The sequence below is a fragment of the Bufo bufo genome, chromosome 3 (assembly GCF_905171765.1).
Source record: "Bufo bufo chromosome 3, aBufBuf1.1, whole genome shotgun sequence".
Lineage (NCBI taxonomy): Eukaryota > Metazoa > Chordata > Amphibia > Anura > Bufonidae > Bufo > Bufo bufo.
The window spans coordinates 663,934,313-663,951,466 of NC_053391.1; the positions used below are offsets into that span (position 1 = coordinate 663,934,313).

The following is a 17,154-nucleotide window of genomic DNA, read 5'->3' on the forward strand; positions in this document are numbered from 1 at the left end:
TTGCAGATAGAGGCAATGCTGGACATGGCTGAAAGGGAGCGTCTGGGAAATGCTCGTATACCGGAAAAACCTTTGATAAGATTGCGGGTAAGTTCATCACAATCCAAGGGGTTCCAGATGTCTCTAATGTTGCCAAACCTACAATAGTATCAAAGACCCTAAAATCCATATTTTTTCAATTCCTTTAAAAAATAGACACAAAAGGTCACACTCTTAATTATTGCAGACCTAATCAATGGGTAGGTATATAATGCAAAAAAGATATATCAAAAAAATAAATATGTAAAAAACCGAAGACTAAGGATGGTATAGGACAAGGCGGGATTAGGGAGAATCGGGGGTTTCCCAGTGGGTTAATGTTCCCTACCGAGACCCTATCTATGTCCTCAGCCCGGAGAGAACTCCAGAGAATTTCCTCTCCCTCTTTAGTTCAACTGTGGGAGTAAGAACTGACGCGTAGCTCCTTAAATCTAATGAAAATCCTCCTGGAGGAAGAGAAATGCCTTTTTAAAAGGACATCTGAGAGACTGTGTGAACTGAAAGAGATAGCCTTGAAGTTTAAGACTGACACAGATTTTACTAAACGGGAATCGTCTCTACAGACATCAGTCGAGAAATGTCAAGGCACTTTAAAAGAACGTAAACATAGGCAGTTTATTCGAGATTTAAGTGACTTTAAAGAACATAAAGCCTATCAGTTTGAGAACAAAAACATTCATCCCTCTTTGTCTGAGATTTCATCATCAGACACAGAACTCTCTGATTTAGAGTCTCAGCAACCGTTGAGAAAGGGAGGCTATAACAGAGGGGAACCCTTCTCCAAGAGGCAAGGCAAGAAGTGGCGAAAATGAGGAAGGGAGGTAGGCAATACACAGGGGGCAAAATATCAGGGTGCATCCTCTTCTTCCTCCTCCTCAGCACCATCGTGCAATTTTACTGTACCTTCTTTAGCACAGAATCAAATTCCCTACCAATTACGGGACAGGAACAAAGGGGGCGAGAATCAGGTACAGATGACAACTTACAGGTGATAAACCTCTCCTCACGTATACTAAATGAAATGGAGGTTAAGGTGTTACAAAAAGGTCTCTCATTTGTTCCAACAACTGAATTTAATCTCTTTACATGGGTGAAAGACTTACTCTCTTCTGTAGGAAACTCAAGTGGAAAAAGTTTTTCAACAACACGAATAGACAATCTTATGGATTAAGGAGAAGTTTCAGATTTCAAAATCTTTATGGAACTTTGGGAAGAGAGTTCACGGAACCCAGGGGAAGGCCCCTACACAGATCTTTGTTCAAGGAGTACTAAGATGCCTCCTCCATTTAACTATGAATATATTGACATTTTCCAACGGATGGTGATTTCTGACCTTGAACAACTCAGGGCCAGACGATTACATCCACAGAATTTATCTGTAAATGAACAGGAGGCCTTAAAAAACCCTTGAGAGGGATAAATAAATTATTATTAAGCCGGTCGATAAAGGTGGCAACTTAGTAATCCTGGACCATGAAAAATACCGTAAGATGTGTCTAGATATTTTAAAGGGCCGGTATGGATACCAAATATTACACGGAGACCCCACAGATGGCTTTCTTAGGGAACTCAAGGCCATTCTTGAGATGAAGGTGGTTCGTGAGACAGAGTATAACTTTTTATTTTTCCATCCGCACCCCAAATTGCTACTTTATACGGGCTCCCAACGGTTCATAGAGGGACAAATCCACTTAAAGGTCGCCCAATAGTGTCAGGGGTTAATTCATTGCTACAGAACTGTGGACTTTATATTGATCGGGTTCTGAGACAGTTTGTTCTCGCTCTTCCTTCATACACAAGAGATACCATGGATTTTTTTAAATAAAATAGACACCCTGAATATTGATTCCTCTTGTCTACTTGCCAGCATTGACGTTGAGTTACTTTATAGTGTAATCCTACATGAGAAGGGATTATTAGCAGTGGCATATTATTTACATGCTAGGGGTACACACTGCAAAGAACATAATGGGCCAGATTTATCATTAGCTCAAGTCAGAATAATGGAGTGAAAAAGTCGCAAATTTTTGCGCAATCACTAAAACTGCTCAAAAATTTGCGACTTTTTTCTGCTCTGCACTATGCTCGCCAGTTTTCTGAAAGTGGGCGTGTTTTCTTATGTAAATGAATCTCTAGACAGATTTACTATTGCGACTATTTAAAAAGTCGCAAAAAAAATGCGCAATTTCACACCAGTGAGGACCATGCTTATCTTTTGAGACTTTTTAATAGAACATGCGACTTTTTGGTAAAGACGTGCGACTTTTTCATAAAGATGTGCGACTTTTGTAAAGCTGCTTACTGACGGATAAACTGCTATCGTCAAACCACATTTATTACAGTCTTAAAGGGCCAATCATAAATCTGACTTGGCTAAAACTGACTTTAGCCATATGTGAAAGTGGAGTGAGCAGTCAGAGTAATGATAAATCTGGACAATGACTTTGTTCTCAAATTGATGGAATTCACCTGTACTCACAATTTTCTTCTATTTGATAACCGTTTCTACCACCAGCTCAGGGGGATGACAATGGGTAGCCCATGTGCGCCCACCTATGCCAATCTCTTCCTGGGCTGGTGGGAGGACACCACCATATTCCCTGATCGAGAAGTCTGGTGGAGTGAGAAAATATAATTTTGGACAAGGTGGTTCTTATATTTACGTTTGAGATTCTGGATATATGTAAGCAAGGGGAGAGATTAACAAACACAATATTTAGGAAGTCAACAGCGACAAACACTATTCTTCATTGGAATAGCCATCATCCTCCGGCCTTAAAAAGAGGCATTCCTAGGGCAAAATACCTTCGAGTCCGAAGGAATTATTCGAACTCTGAAGAGTTTCACCTAGTGTCACTGGCTGCCCTGTGAGAGATCTTAGAAGATCGGATAGACTTGCAGTACGTGAGTCTATCTGACAGGTCTTTCTGTGTTTCCCTTCTGTTTGTTGTTGTGGGCAGGATCCCATCTCTCCACAGGTTCTGCTCGTTAGCTGTTTTAGAGGCTCTATTTAAGTTCACCTCTTACTGCTGACTTTGCCATTGATATTTTCCTTCTGGAGTTCTATACAGGTTGTTTTTGGATCCTCTACTTCCCGCTCGTCTCAAGCTAAGTCCTCCTGTTTTCTCCTTTGTGTGTGTGTTGCTGCTAGGTCTCAGGGAGACGCTGGTCCCTTCACGGTGGAAGGTTACCGGCTGTCTCATTCCCCGCTCCCTAAGTTAGGGTTTGCTTCAGTGTCAGCAGGGCTTAGGTTCCAGCGTATGAGTTCGTTCACCATCAGGATTTGTCAGGCTCAGGGATTGTTAGGAGGTTACCATTCCTTCCTCCCTAGCTTTGGGGCCTAGTCTGTTTACCTGTTGCTGTTTGTTTACTTGCTGTTCCTCTTATCCCCACTTGCCGTGACACCTAGAGGCTAGAAAGTTCTATAAGAGATTTCTGGACAGGACATACCCCCAAACAATACTTCGGAATGCTTTCAAACAGGCTGTTACATAAGACAGAACCGAAACTGTTGACACAGAGAAGACCATCGGAACAGGGGCAGGCACTTATCTGCTTGATTCCACGTATGATGTTGCTAATGTGGAGATCAAAACAATCGTAAAAAAATACTGACCTATTCTCCTAATAGACCTGGATTTGTCTAATGCCGTTTCCCCCTACCCAAGTATTACCTATCGTAGGGGTAGAAACCTACTGGACCGTCTAGTACACAGCCATTATATGTCTACGGGTGGGACTGGCACATGGCTGGACTGTAGACCGGTTGGCATGTTTCGTTGCGGGGGCGTCTAAAGCGTGCGATTACATATCACATGCTCTGCAGCGAATCGGATTTTCGCCATACGTGATTTTATTAATTGCAAGAGTTAAGGTGTGGTTCACATCTGGGACAAGAAAATCCTTCAGAAAGAATCTGAATGGATCTATAGATTTAGATCACAATCCCCGATTGGACTTAATGAGAGACTGACGTTTAGTTGTTTTATTTAATTTAAATTTTCTTTTTTCTTTTTCAGCTTATCTGCTCTAGCTTTCCGTAATGGTCAGTTAAGAACTAGCCAGAGATGTGAGAAGCCTCCAAGATTAATGTGTTACAAGGGCACTTATTATGCCGTGTACTCTATCTATTTACGTCCTCGTGGGGACTCCTTGATATCTAGAGGGCTCTTAAAGTGGGTTAGGTGTAAATAATGGAGTGGACAGAGGGAGCCTTTCTTGTCCATTAGAGAGATGAGATACGGAGGTAGATTGAGTTATCCTAATGTGGGCAAAGAAATCCTTATTTGTCTTTATGAGACGTGGGAGATATTATATGAATAAGGCCTCTTTCACACTTGCGTTGTCCGGATCCGGCGTGTACTCCACTTGCCGGAATTACACGCCGGATCCGGAAAAACGCAAGTGTACTGAAAGCATTTGAAGACGGAACCGTCTTCCAAATGCGTTCAGTGTTACTATGGCACCCAGGACGCTATTAAAGTCCTGGTTGCCATAGTAGGAGCGGGGAGCGGGGGAGCAGTATACTTACAGTCCGTGCGGCTCCCGGGGCGCTCCAGAGTGACGTCAGAGCGCCCCATGCGCATGGATGACGTGATCCATGTGATCACATGATCCATGCGCTTGGGGCGCCCTGACGTCACTCTGGAGCGCCCGGGGAGCCGCACGGACGGTAAGTACACTGCTCCCCTGCTCCCCACTACACTTTACCATGGCTGCCAGGACTTTAGCGTCCCGGCAGCCATGGTAACCACTCTGAAAAAGCTAAATGTCAGCTCCGGCAATGCGCCGAAACGACGTTTAGCTTAAGGCCGGATCCGGATCAATGCCTTTCAATGGGCATTAATTCCGGATCCGGCCTTGCGGCAAGTGTTCCGGATTTTTGGCCGGAGCAAAAAGCGCAGCATGCTGCGGTATTTTCTCCGGCCAAAAAACGTTCCGTTCCGGAACTGAAGACATCCTGATGCATCCTGAACGGATTTCTCTCCATTCAGAATGCATTAGGATAATCCTGATCAGGATTCTTCCGGCATAGAGCCCCGACGACGGAACTCTATGCCGGAAGACAAGAACGCAAGTGTGAAAGAGCCCTTAATGACTCATATGTAACACTATATTGTAATCTCTTTATTACCTAGATCTTTGGAGTTTTGAGGGGTTTTGAGTGAATAATTGAACTGACACTGAGCACTTGGAGGGGTAGAAATTAAAAGAGAGGACCTGTTGAATGTGAGTCTGGGGTGACTATTTGAGGCCTTGGGTTATAAAATAGAGGACATCTGAATGTTTGGTTTCTTTCCTCCCCTTTTCCTTGCCTTTCTTTCAAAAATATCCCCCCTCCTCTGGTTGGTGATTAGGTCTATTCTAGATCCTTCACCTTCTGTCCTCCTTCAGTTTGCCCCTGAACATCGCCCCGCCCCCTGTGAAGGCAGCGTGTGCGCTACATATATCTGTGTCTGCGCTCCACTAATCCTCCTATGCGCCCGTGGAGTTTTACCAACTTGCAGCGCTGCGTTCCACGGACTTGTCAGGAACGTTTGCGTTCCACGTACCAGGAAATGGGCGGGGTCACACATTCTTGTCTTCCTGGACCATTCTCTTGACTTCACCATGTTTGTAAACACACCAGTAAATGTCTAGAAGGAGCTGAGTATCACAGTCCTTTTACATCTGCCTAATTGGTGCTTATTATGCTTGATTGCTGCTCCTTGACATCCACAGGTGTTTTCAATACCTGATCGAAAACACTTGAATGAACCTCTGTTCTTAAGAGTGGTAGTCTTTAAGGGGTTGAATAATTGTGTCAATGAAGAAATCACAAAAAAAACATTTAAGACTGTATTACAAAAACAATTGATGTCATTTTAGTTGCATTTGGTTCTTTAAAAAGTCCTTGTAAGATTTCATTCTGAACACAATTACAAATGTACAATAAATTCCCTAAAACCCTTTACAGCATTGGGGGTTGAATAATTTGGAACACAACTGTATATACCCTCTGAGGAACCTGAGCTAGGGGAAACGCGTCTGGGTAAACATAAGGGAATAACCCATATAAGTAGGGCCTAATAGGGTGAGATAGGATAGGTACGAGGACGGAGAGGCTCCACCACCAGGAGTTGTCTCCAGGCTGAGGACGTAGATAGGGTCTTGGTAGGGAACATTAACCCACTGGGAAACCCCTTATTCTTCCTAATCCCGCCTTGTCCTATACCATCCTTAGGCTACTTTCACACTAGCGTTTTTCTTTTCCGGCATAGAGTTCCGTCCTAGGGGCTCTATACCGGAAAATAACTGATCAGGATTATCCCCAAGCATTCTGAATGGAGAGTAATCCGTTCAGGATGCATCAGGATGCCTTCAGTTCAGTCTTTTAGACTGCTCAGGCAAAAGATAAAACCGCAGCATGCTACGCTTTTATCTCCGGCGAAAAAAAACCTGAAGACTTGCCTGAATGCCGGTTTTAGCATTTTTCCCCATAGGAATGTATTAGTGCCGGATCCGACATTCAAAATACCGGAATGCCGGATCCGTCCTTCCGGTCTGCGCATGCGCAGACCAGTAAACATGCGCAGACCAGTAAAAATGTGAAAAAAGATACAAGACGGATCCGTCTGTCCGCATGACTGATCCAAATCCGGATGCATCTCACAAATTCTTTCAGTCACATCCAGTCCGCTGGATCACACTGCCGCAAGTGTGAAAATAGCCTAAGTCTTTGTTTTTTTACATATTTATTTTGTGGATAGATCTTATTTTCATAATATACCTACCCAATAATTAAGAGTGTGACCTTTTGTGTCTATTTTTTAAAGGAATTGAAAAATATGGATTTTAGGGTCTTTTTTTTGGATACTTTTGTAGGTTTGATTATGTTTGGATATATGGGACCCGGTGATTGTTGTTTTATACCTTGATTTGTTTTGTGAATAATTGTCTGTAATGTAAAACTTAGATCTTGTATAATGTAGATGCTGCAGGATCAAGCCATTGACAGTAGGTATTGGGGATTGCTCCTCCCCCTCCCTGCGCAGTGAGCCCTGCACATGTCACAGAGCATGCCCACAGCATTCTCTCCTATGCTTGTGGCTACAGTAAAGCAAATCTCTGAACTGCTGTTCAAAGTGCATAGTAGCATCTCATGCGGGATGATGGCTACCCACGCCCCTTCAAGCAATCGGCTCTTGGTCAAAGAAAAGGGAGGAAAGGGGGTGGACTGCATTTGAAAAGCTAGCTAGACAAAGCCTTTCACTGGAGCTTATGTCACTCTGGAGCTAAAGGGGCTGCACACCCCTGGGGACCTTTTCTGCAGACCCCCAGCATAGTGGGAATCATACTTACCTGATCCCTGCCGCTGTGTTCCGGCTCCATTTCTCCTTGTCGGGCTGCAGGTCTCAGATCTCCCAACTTCAACATCTGCTTTGATGTGGGTCATGTGGCCGCTGCAGCCAATTATCACCCATGTGTCAGGTCAGTGGGTCTCGTGGGCAATCATTGGCTGCAGCGGCCACATGACCTGTTCAAACTGGATGTTGACATAGGGAGAGCTGACACCTGCGGCACCCCAGGGGGATAGATGGAGCCAAAACCTAGCAAGAATCAGGTAAGTCCCACCGCTGGTCTGACCAAACTAGGGGGTCTGCAGAAAAGCAACCCCCCAAAAATATGGCTTAAGTTAGTGTTTATGAGCCTTCCAGGAGTTCAGAAGGCTACAGATTGAGCCGGCAGAATAGTTACGTCTCTGATGGATTCAGTGTTATATTTAATGAAGACTAATTGAAAAAATTATTTTTAGCCCAAAAAGAGGAGAATAAAATGCCAAAAAAACTGCCATAGCCTTTAAAATGTTGACACCTCTGCATGTTATTTTGTCGCACCTGTGGGTTGCTACCATACTCCTCAATACAAAAATGAAGGACATGGGACGTGGCTTTGCCGGTTTAGAAGACTCGCCCACACATTGACCTTTGATGTTCGCATCAAATGTTCACCTGGATTCTTGACTTGGAGTATCTTCTCATGTCTATTTCTTTTATCGCTGTAGTCATACAGGGTTGATTATACAGATGTGTGGGAAAACATTGTAAAGGTCCATATTAACAATTCCTTACAACCTATGCTCAGGCTAGGTCATCTTAGCACCTAAATAATACGTTTCCCGTACCTTATGCCTCTTTCGCCCTTTCTGTAAAGCGGGATGTTCCTACCATAGTCGTCCATTTTGGAGGCTGTGGTGGTAGTTATCCTCATTGGTCACCCAATGCTAACCACCATGCTGCCCCAGTGTAGGGTGATTATAGGTTAATATCTATTATCTTTGGTAGTCTAGGGTAATGAAGAGGTTAATAGTGCTATCTAATATTCCTGTGGGTCTAGGGTGAATATCAGCTAATATTCATTATCCATGATGGCCTAAGGTGATAAGGAAGGTAATGCTGATATTTCCAGTCCCCGGTGGCTGTGATGGTAAAGAGGATAGTAATGCTATTTGCTATCCCTGGTGGTTTAAGGTGACAGGGAGGTTAATGCTGATATTTCCTATACCTGTGGTCTATTGTGGCGCAGAGGATAATAATGCTATATGTTATCCCAGTCGTCTAGAATGTTTATGGGCTAATATTTAGGGTGATCTAGGGTGATAAAGAGATTCATACTGATATTTGATTTGATTTTTGATTTTATAACCTGATTGCAGTGAGATAACCTCTTCTCATAAACCTCTCAGAGATTCGAGATACTAAATGTGCCTCGGGGGAAGGCACTCTTTATATGCTCCCTGGGGGTTGGCAATGGAAAAGCTCCTTCATTTATTAAGTTCAATGAAGGGAACAACCTGGTAGAAAACAACCATTTTCCCTGAGGTTCATCTCTACAAGAAATGTTGAGTGGATATAGGATTCCCTGATAGCAGGTAGATGATCGCTCCTCTTGCAGACAATGCACCGTCGCCGGCTCTGCTCTTACCTCCCAACTGCTCCCGTATTATTTCCAAACTTCACAATGAAGACGCGTGTACATATCTAAAAATCATCTCTCAACATGTCCTGGATTGTTTGTAAAGGAAAGGGCTATTGTTTGCTTGTCTGCCAGCATAGTCTCTCACGGAGATAATCGTCTTATCGTTTCCCATTCCAGTATTTTATTGAACTGATGTATTATTATAGGAATACAATATGTACAAACTGTTAGGAATTGCACAGAGATGCACGGATTGCCCCCTTACAAAGAGCTTACAGCCCAATAATCATGGATTTTATTTACAAATGATATGCTCAAAGTGTCTTTTGTGATAGTCGTGATAGACACCATATTGGTTGTCATTCAGGTCTTCCATAAAAATATACACACATGAATAGAAAAACTTGAAGATTAAACCAGACATATTGCCAGGTAGAGTTGATCCTGTGGAGCGAAATGACCCCTATCTTGTTCAAATACACAGTCGAGTCACATTATTTTGACCACCAGCAATTTTTACCACCTAGACCAGGCATCCTCAAACCGCGGCCCTCCAGCTGTTGTAAAACTACAACTCCCACAATGCCCTGCTGTGGGCTGATACCTGCAGGCTGTTCGGGCATGCTGGGAGTTGTAGTTTTGCAACAGCTGGAGGGCCGCAGTTTGAGGTGCCCTGACCTTGACGGACAGGGAGTGACTCAATAAGGTCCTGGTAGGTCCTGTCACAGGTAGCGGCACATGCTCAGTAGCTGCTCCCAAAGCCGAATTCGAGCTTCGGCAGAAGATTGACAGGACCTGGTGGGATGTCTGGCCTTGTCAATCATACGGCAGGTGGGACGACTGACTGTTGAGACGAATCTATTCGAATCAATTCACTCATCTCTAGTACATTTACTTTTCTGAAAGGGAAGTCTTTGGCAACTTTGCTCTGATAAATCGGGTGAATTGATATCTACCCCATGTAAACAGAGGTCCTTAAATTAATGAGGTGCAGTAGCGGCATGGCATTGGGAATGGGGTTTTGAAAAAAAAAGAAATCTGAGTGCTGGGCTTCACTAACACTGCAGTTGTTTCCTAGTACATCCTAGTAGGGGTCGCAGCAGTAAATGACGGCAATCCACTGTTCTTTGGTGGCAGAATCCCTTAATCCCCTCTGCTGAGCTGTGTACAGCTTTTCTTGAGCTGAGCCAAGTGCAAGAAGAGCTGTGAAAGTGGAGATTACCTTTTACGTACATTTCTGTCATAGCCATAGCTTTTTCAGCAGTTTGTGCTCCAGTAGCTCTCCTGTGGGATCGTCCCGGTGGGTTAGGCTTTCCTCCTGACTTGGATCAATGATTCTTGGGCACCCATGACCTTGTCGCGGGTTCACCACTTGTCCTTCCTTGGATTGCTTTTGGTAGGTACTAACCACTGCATATCAGGCACACCCCACAAGACCAAGAGAGGCTTTGACCCAGTTAGTTGTCACAAGGTCGCTCAGATTCTAGCGCATTCCTGCCCATTTTTCCTGCTTCCAACACATCAACTTCTACAACTGACTGTAATATATCCCACCCAGGGGCGGACTGGGAACTTAAAGTGGCCCTGGAAAAAATAGTAAAAGTGGCCCCGTTTTGTAGTCGCGTCCAAATGAATGGAAGGCAAGGCCAGCTGTACTACATTGCTGCACATTATACCTCCCCAACAGAGCCAAATACCACAGTCCATCACAAAATACTGCCAGCAGCACAAAATACATCCCCAAAAACTTCCACTGGCCGGCCATGAGAAGGGCTAAGGCGCCCCCCTGGGCATCGGCCCACCGGGAAATTTCCCTGTAAGGTCTATGGCCAATCCACCCCTGATCCCACCCCATGACAGGCTCCATCGTCCCAACATTGTCAATGCTATTGCCTTCTCCTCAGTCATATGTATATGGTATCCCCCCCACCCATAATAACAGTAGGATTAGTTGCACACTGCACATTGACGATAAAAAAAATATGGTGGAAACATTTTTTTCAGTTTTAATGCATTTCATCATAAACTAAATAGAATGCTGCATACAACATTTAAAAAAAATTAAAATAAAAAAAATGAATGCCCCACCAGATACAGAAAAGTGAACATTTTTACTGGTCTGAAATTCAGTCCAATGAGTTTAATGTGACTGATGGGGACAAAGCTCTTTCTGAATAGCCTTGTAGTGATTATAGGGTCCTGCTGTACCAGTTCAGTCCGTACCCTCTTTCCTTGTCAGTAGAGAAAAGCCTTGGTAATTGGTGGTCTACTTTTTGCTTTTTACTTTGTTACTATGGTTCTCTTAGAATACATGTAAGATGAAGTGACACAGGATGATGATGCAGTAAAAAGTGAAAACTGCAAAAAAAAACTATATGAAATTGGTATTTCTGTAATCGTATGGACCAGCAGAATAAACGCACAGTGTACGCCGCAATAACAAAACCAAAAAAGCAGTGGCGGAATTGCTGCATTTTCTTTATCCTGCTTCCCAAAAAGCGATCAAAAGTCATGCATATCCCAAAATCGTACCAACGATAATAGAAGCTCATCCCTCGGAAGCCCGTCGGAAAATAGCTGTGCTGGTGTCTGAGAGGCTTTTTGAAAGCAACATGGTGCCTGTAAACCAATCTATCAAAACATAACCAAAAGGTGATCTTGGGGTCTCTGCAGATATGATGTAGTACCCGAAAACCATTCCAGCAAACTCCACCATCCAAAAGCTAAATTGCACTCCTTCCCTTCTGAGCCCTCTCGTGTGCCCATACAGCAGTTTGTCTACAATTACGGCATTTCCGTACTCAGTAGAACCCGTCTATAAATTCAAGTAGTGTGGTGTGAGTCTCAAACGGCACATGATGGACACTGCATATTGCGCACTGAAATGTCATAGCTGTGAAAAACTTGCATTTTTTTCCCTTTGCACAGTCCGCTGCACATTAATTTCTGATCAAAATGCCGACTTCACCTCTTAACACCTTGAGTTGCGCAGTTTCAAAAATGGGGTCACTTTCTGGATGGCCTCTACAGTTGTCAGCACAAGATGCATAAATCACCGCATTGGGCCTCAAATTCACATGGTGCTCTTATATTCCTGAGCCTTTTTGTATGTCCAGGCCAATGATTAAGGCCCCGTGTGGGGTGTTTATAAAACCATTAAACACCGCATGATAATAAGAGGGATGACGTTTCACGCTGGCATACCCTGGGAGCAAGATATTGGGCACTGAAAAGGAAAATCTGTGGCAAATTGCCATTTTCACTTTGCACCATCTGCTGTACATTAATTTTTGCAAAACACTTGGGTCAAAATGCTCACTACACCCCTTGGTAAATGCTTTGAGGGGTGTGGTTTCTAAAATGAGGTTACTTCTTGGGAGTTTCTTTTTTCATTTAACCTCAGAGCCTCTGCAGGTGTCCACCAGTGCTGTATACAGTAAATTACCAAACTAGGCTTCAAATGCACGTGGTGCTCCTTCTCTTCTGAGCCCTGCAGTGTGCCCAAAAAGCATTTTATGACCACATAAGGGTCATAGCCGCATAGCTGGATAGTGCCACTTACCTTCTGAAGACCAGTGACTATAATGGGAACCGGGGGGATCTGGCTGCTCTCCGGCCAGGATTCAACCAGCCAAGCAACAGTTTTCGTTTGGCCGAATGCTGGCGTTTATGCCAGGGAGTGAATGTTTCCAGGGGCAGATTGGCCATTGACCCTACAGGGAAATTTCCCGGTTGGCTGGTGCCCCAAGAGGCCACCCAAGTTCTCCTCTCTGCCGTTGATTAGGTACATAACCGCACATGTCCTCCTGAACTCAACTGCTGTGGCCCGCATCTCACCTTCTAAGCCCCCTGTTCCATAGACAACTGGTGTAGGAGGACAGAAGATGGTAGCTATTGATGGCCACCACAGAGGGCCAGTTTTTGGGGCAGTATATTGTGCTACACTGTATTATTTGCTTCTGCTGGGATGGTATTTTGCGCTATGGTATTGTTGACCCCACCTACTTATGTTGGCCCGCCTTCTGTTAATTTTAACTGGCCTACAAAATGGGGCCACTTTTTTTTTTTTTTTTTCATGGGGCACTTTAAGTTCCCAATCCGCCACTGGACGTTTCCCATTATAGTCAATGAGGTCTGGTTGGAGTTCGACGCTATCCGACAATGCCGAATCCAGAGATCTCCGGCAGGCTGATTTCTGCAGAAGCATCTTGCCGGATTGTTGTGCCACATGTGTGAAAGTAGCCTAATTCTGCCTGTGATGGTAAGGAAATGGCTACTTAAAAATTACCTTTACAGAACTGGAAATCACAACCTTTTAGTGGTCAGCATGAAAATTGCAGGATTATATATAAATATATTTTTAAAAATGTATATATTGACATGGAAAATTAAAAAAATACCCAAAATTCTTAAAAGAGATGTTTAACATAAAAACGTGATTTGACCAATAGATCATTTTCTGATGACACAGAGTGAAATACTTTTGTGTAGTCCTGAAAGCCAACTATGACCTTGTCCTTAAAGGGTTTATCCCATCCTAGACAATGGCGGCATATCGCTAGGATATGCCCGCATTGTCTGATAGGTGCGGGTCCCACCTCTGGGACCTGCACCTACAAGGAGAACGGGGCGGAGAAAGTTGAGGGCGCATTGCGCATGCGCAGCCGCCCTCCATTCATTTCTATGGAGCGCTGGCTCGACTATTTCCGTCGGCCCCATAGACATGAATCGGAGCAGTGGCTGCGCATGCGTGGTGCGCTCCTATTCACTTCAATGGGAGAGGCGGGGAGCTGCGCCTGGTGGTGGACGGACCCTGGGAAACCCGGGATCCTCCAGTCACAACTCTCCCCGGCTCCGTTCTCCTTGTAGGTGCGGGTCCCAGAGGTGGGACCCGCACCTATCAGACAGTGGGGGCATATCCTAGCGATATGCCCCCGTTGTCTAAGATGGGATAACCCCTTTAAGGAGTTAATTAAAGGTGGCGCTTTATTTTAAAGATCTATATCAGTGCTCAGTGTTATCTCCTTGTCTCTCCCAGGTGGACTACACAGGCGGATTTGAACCCTTCAACACTCTTCGGTTTAGCCAGAAGTTTGTGGATAAAGCTGCTAATCCCAAAGATATTATACATTTCTTCAGACACAAGGAGCAGAAGGACAAGAAAGGTTTGTACAGGAAGCAAATAATCTTCTCTGTTAATCAATATATATAAGAATGCCCTTTTTCTGGGGGCATGCTCTTTCTGCTCCAGCTCTCTTCCTATAACGGTCATAGCTTTCAACAGGAGATGAGGCTGATGGCAGATGAAACATAGAACAGAGCATGTGCGTCCACCTCAGCCAGGTGGTCAGAGAAATAAGGAAAAGAACAAACAGCGGGTGGCGCTATACAGATCCTTTTATTTTATAATTTGGTGTCTATAATAAAAGGATTGAGCGGTAGATTTCAACATGCCCAATCTTTTTCTTCTCAGATAGAAGCCAAGCAGGCATGTGTATGGGGGGATCGGGAGAGAATGCTTGTTTAGCTGACAGTAGAGGTCGCACTACATTTTTTCCCGGAAGAGTAAAAATACTCCTCTTACCATTTGAGGAGTATTTTTAGGCGAGGAGAACGAAACTTGCAGTAACTCAGATACATAGGGGGTCATTTATGATTAGTAATACGCTACTTTTTGGCGTATATCTGTTGTAGATTTTGGCGCAAAGGTTACTTCCATAAAAATATGCGGCTTTTGACCCTTTTACGCCACTCACGCCAGTGCCGAAAAAGGGGGGCGAGTAAGATGGCGGGCCAGCAAGATTTAGTCTTGGTGTACGCTGGCGGATCATTTGCCGCAGAGGCCAACGCTTCTACATAACTTTGGCTCATCCACCACTGGTGCAGGGGTATTAAGACCGGCGTCTAAATTGCCGGTCTTAATAAAAGACCCCTATAATACATAGCCTACACTTGTTCACATCCGTTCGGAGCCTCTGTTGAAGATTCTGTCAAAAAGACCAGACAAAAATTGGATTTTTTGTACTCACCGTAAAATCCTTTTCTCGTAGTAGGCATTGGGGGACACAGCACCATGGGTATATGTCCAACTACCACTAGGAGGCACTAGACACAAAAAGTGTTGGCTCCTCCCCGTTGGGCTATACCCTCTCCACAGGCACAAGGCTATTCAGTTTGTACAAAAAGCAGTAGGAGAGAGAAAAAAAGCAAGGAACCAACAACTCCCGTACCGGGAAAGATCAAGAGACCAGCCCGGAAAATCGGAAGTAAAAACATAGGGTGGGATCTGTGTCCCCCAATGCCTACTACGAGAAAAGGATTTTACGGTGAGTACAAAAAATCCAATTTTCTCGTGCATGGCATTGGGGGACACAGCACCATGGGACGTCCCAAAGCAGTCCCCGAGGGTGGGAAAAGAACAGCCATGCCACCGGTTGGGTATACAGGTGCAGGAGAACCATGTGACCCAACAGTAGAAAACACGGAATGGGCAAGAGGTTCCATAACAAGGAAGAATCAGAGAAGACTGTCAGCACCCCAGGAAAAATGCCTGGAAGAAAATCCCAAATGCAAGAAGGCGGCAAAAGGGAACACCGAGCTCAGCCAAGGGCTGGAGAAAAAATTAGGACAGCACCGCGTGTTGGGACTACCTAAAGCTCTTAATTGTCTCAGACCCAAAGAGCGAAAAAACCTGTGGCCAACCCCTGACAGGCCAGGGAAGAAAGGAAACAAGGAAGTACTGGAAGCCAAACGAGTGAGTGAAGCCGTAGCAAGGCTCACATGTGAAGGGAGCAGGTCTCCCCTCACCGCAAGGCAGATGATGAAGTTATGCGCCCTATTTAAAAGGCGAAAACCCAAGGCTGCTAGAGGAAACCGCCAAACCTTGGAGAAGGAGGGGGTTGTAGGTAAAAGCCAGGAAAAAAGAGTAAGACCTGCGTCCCAAAAACAGGAGATGAGGCCCGAGCCTCGGAAAACAAGATATCACTGTGAAGCGTAAGACCAGAGGAAACTCTGGGCATGTGAAGCATCAGGGAAAAAAGGAACCAGATACAGGCCCAGGAAATCTCAGCAGGACACACTGGACTGAAAGACATGGAAGTAGAAGGAGAGTACTCCAACCGCCTAAGGAGGAAAGGTTCTACAACAGGAGGAGGTCCCTCCCAAAGGAGACCATACGGCGGAATTGCAAACCGTTGTGCTAAACCACTCAATACCAGGTACTTGACGTGGGAGGATGGGAAAAGAGACACGAATCCCAAGAAGACCACAAGGTTATTGGAACCCATAAAGGGAACAATCGACCCAGGCCCCGATCCCCCCAAAAAAACGATTGCCATGCAGAACCTGAGTGGTCAAATAAACGGGGACCAGGGACTCCAGAAGGAGTACCCGGGATGGGCTCACAAGGAACCAGGAGCTGAACCACCAGAAGACAACGCAAGCCAGAATATCCAGGAAAGGAGAGATGAAACTACCATAGGGGAAGGGACATTGGCCATGGACAACTACCCATTCCAAGAACAGTGACTAGCAAACTGTATACATTGTCCCAGAGAGGACAAGTACAGCAGCTCGGGATGTACCACTAAATTGACAGACATCCATATGCATAAGGAATGCAGAAGTCGCCATGAAAAAGCCGGGTGAGACTATACAGAAATGTAGAAACCAGCCGCGACCGGCGTACTGAAAACTCCCAGGGGGGAGAAAGTACCTGACAGGTGCAAACGACGGCAAGGTCCAAGGGGACTGCCCCTCTGTCATGTAGTACAACTAAGCAGAGAATATAAGGGAATACCGAGAACACCTGGACCCAGAAGGAACTACGGGACCCTGTCCGATGCCAGAGCAACCAGCTGAAAAATTACCTACCAGGCAGGTGTGTGGCGCTCAGTGGTCCTGTCCCTGACCCGTCAGGGAGGACGTCCAGCGATGAAAAATGCTGATGACCCCAGAAGGATTCCATGTGGCAGAGGACATCCAGCGATGACCGAAAACTGCTGCAGCGGCCGATGCTCACCAGCTACGTGCCCCAACCAGGTAGAAGATCCAGTGGAGATCCCTGTACTCCACCAGGAATGGGCCACTCTGTAATAGGAAACAACGCGAGTACTCCTCTATAACATGGGGTAACGCGGAGCGCAGCATACCGTAGTA

At 45.0% G+C, this 17,154-nt stretch overlaps 1 protein-coding gene across 1 annotated transcript in view; it reads left to right on the plus strand.

Annotated features, from left to right (window-relative positions):
* Positions 1 to 17,154, plus strand: part of MRE11 (MRE11 homolog, double strand break repair nuclease) — a 325,789-nt gene that overhangs the window by 123,578 nt on the left and 185,057 nt on the right. Inside the window, exons 10-11 of the mRNA XM_040426325.1 lie at positions 7 to 87; positions 14,036 to 14,162. Coding sequence (XP_040282259.1) covers positions 7 to 87; positions 14,036 to 14,162 — 208 coding nt within the window. The remainder of the gene's footprint in view (positions 1 to 6; positions 88 to 14,035; positions 14,163 to 17,154) is intronic.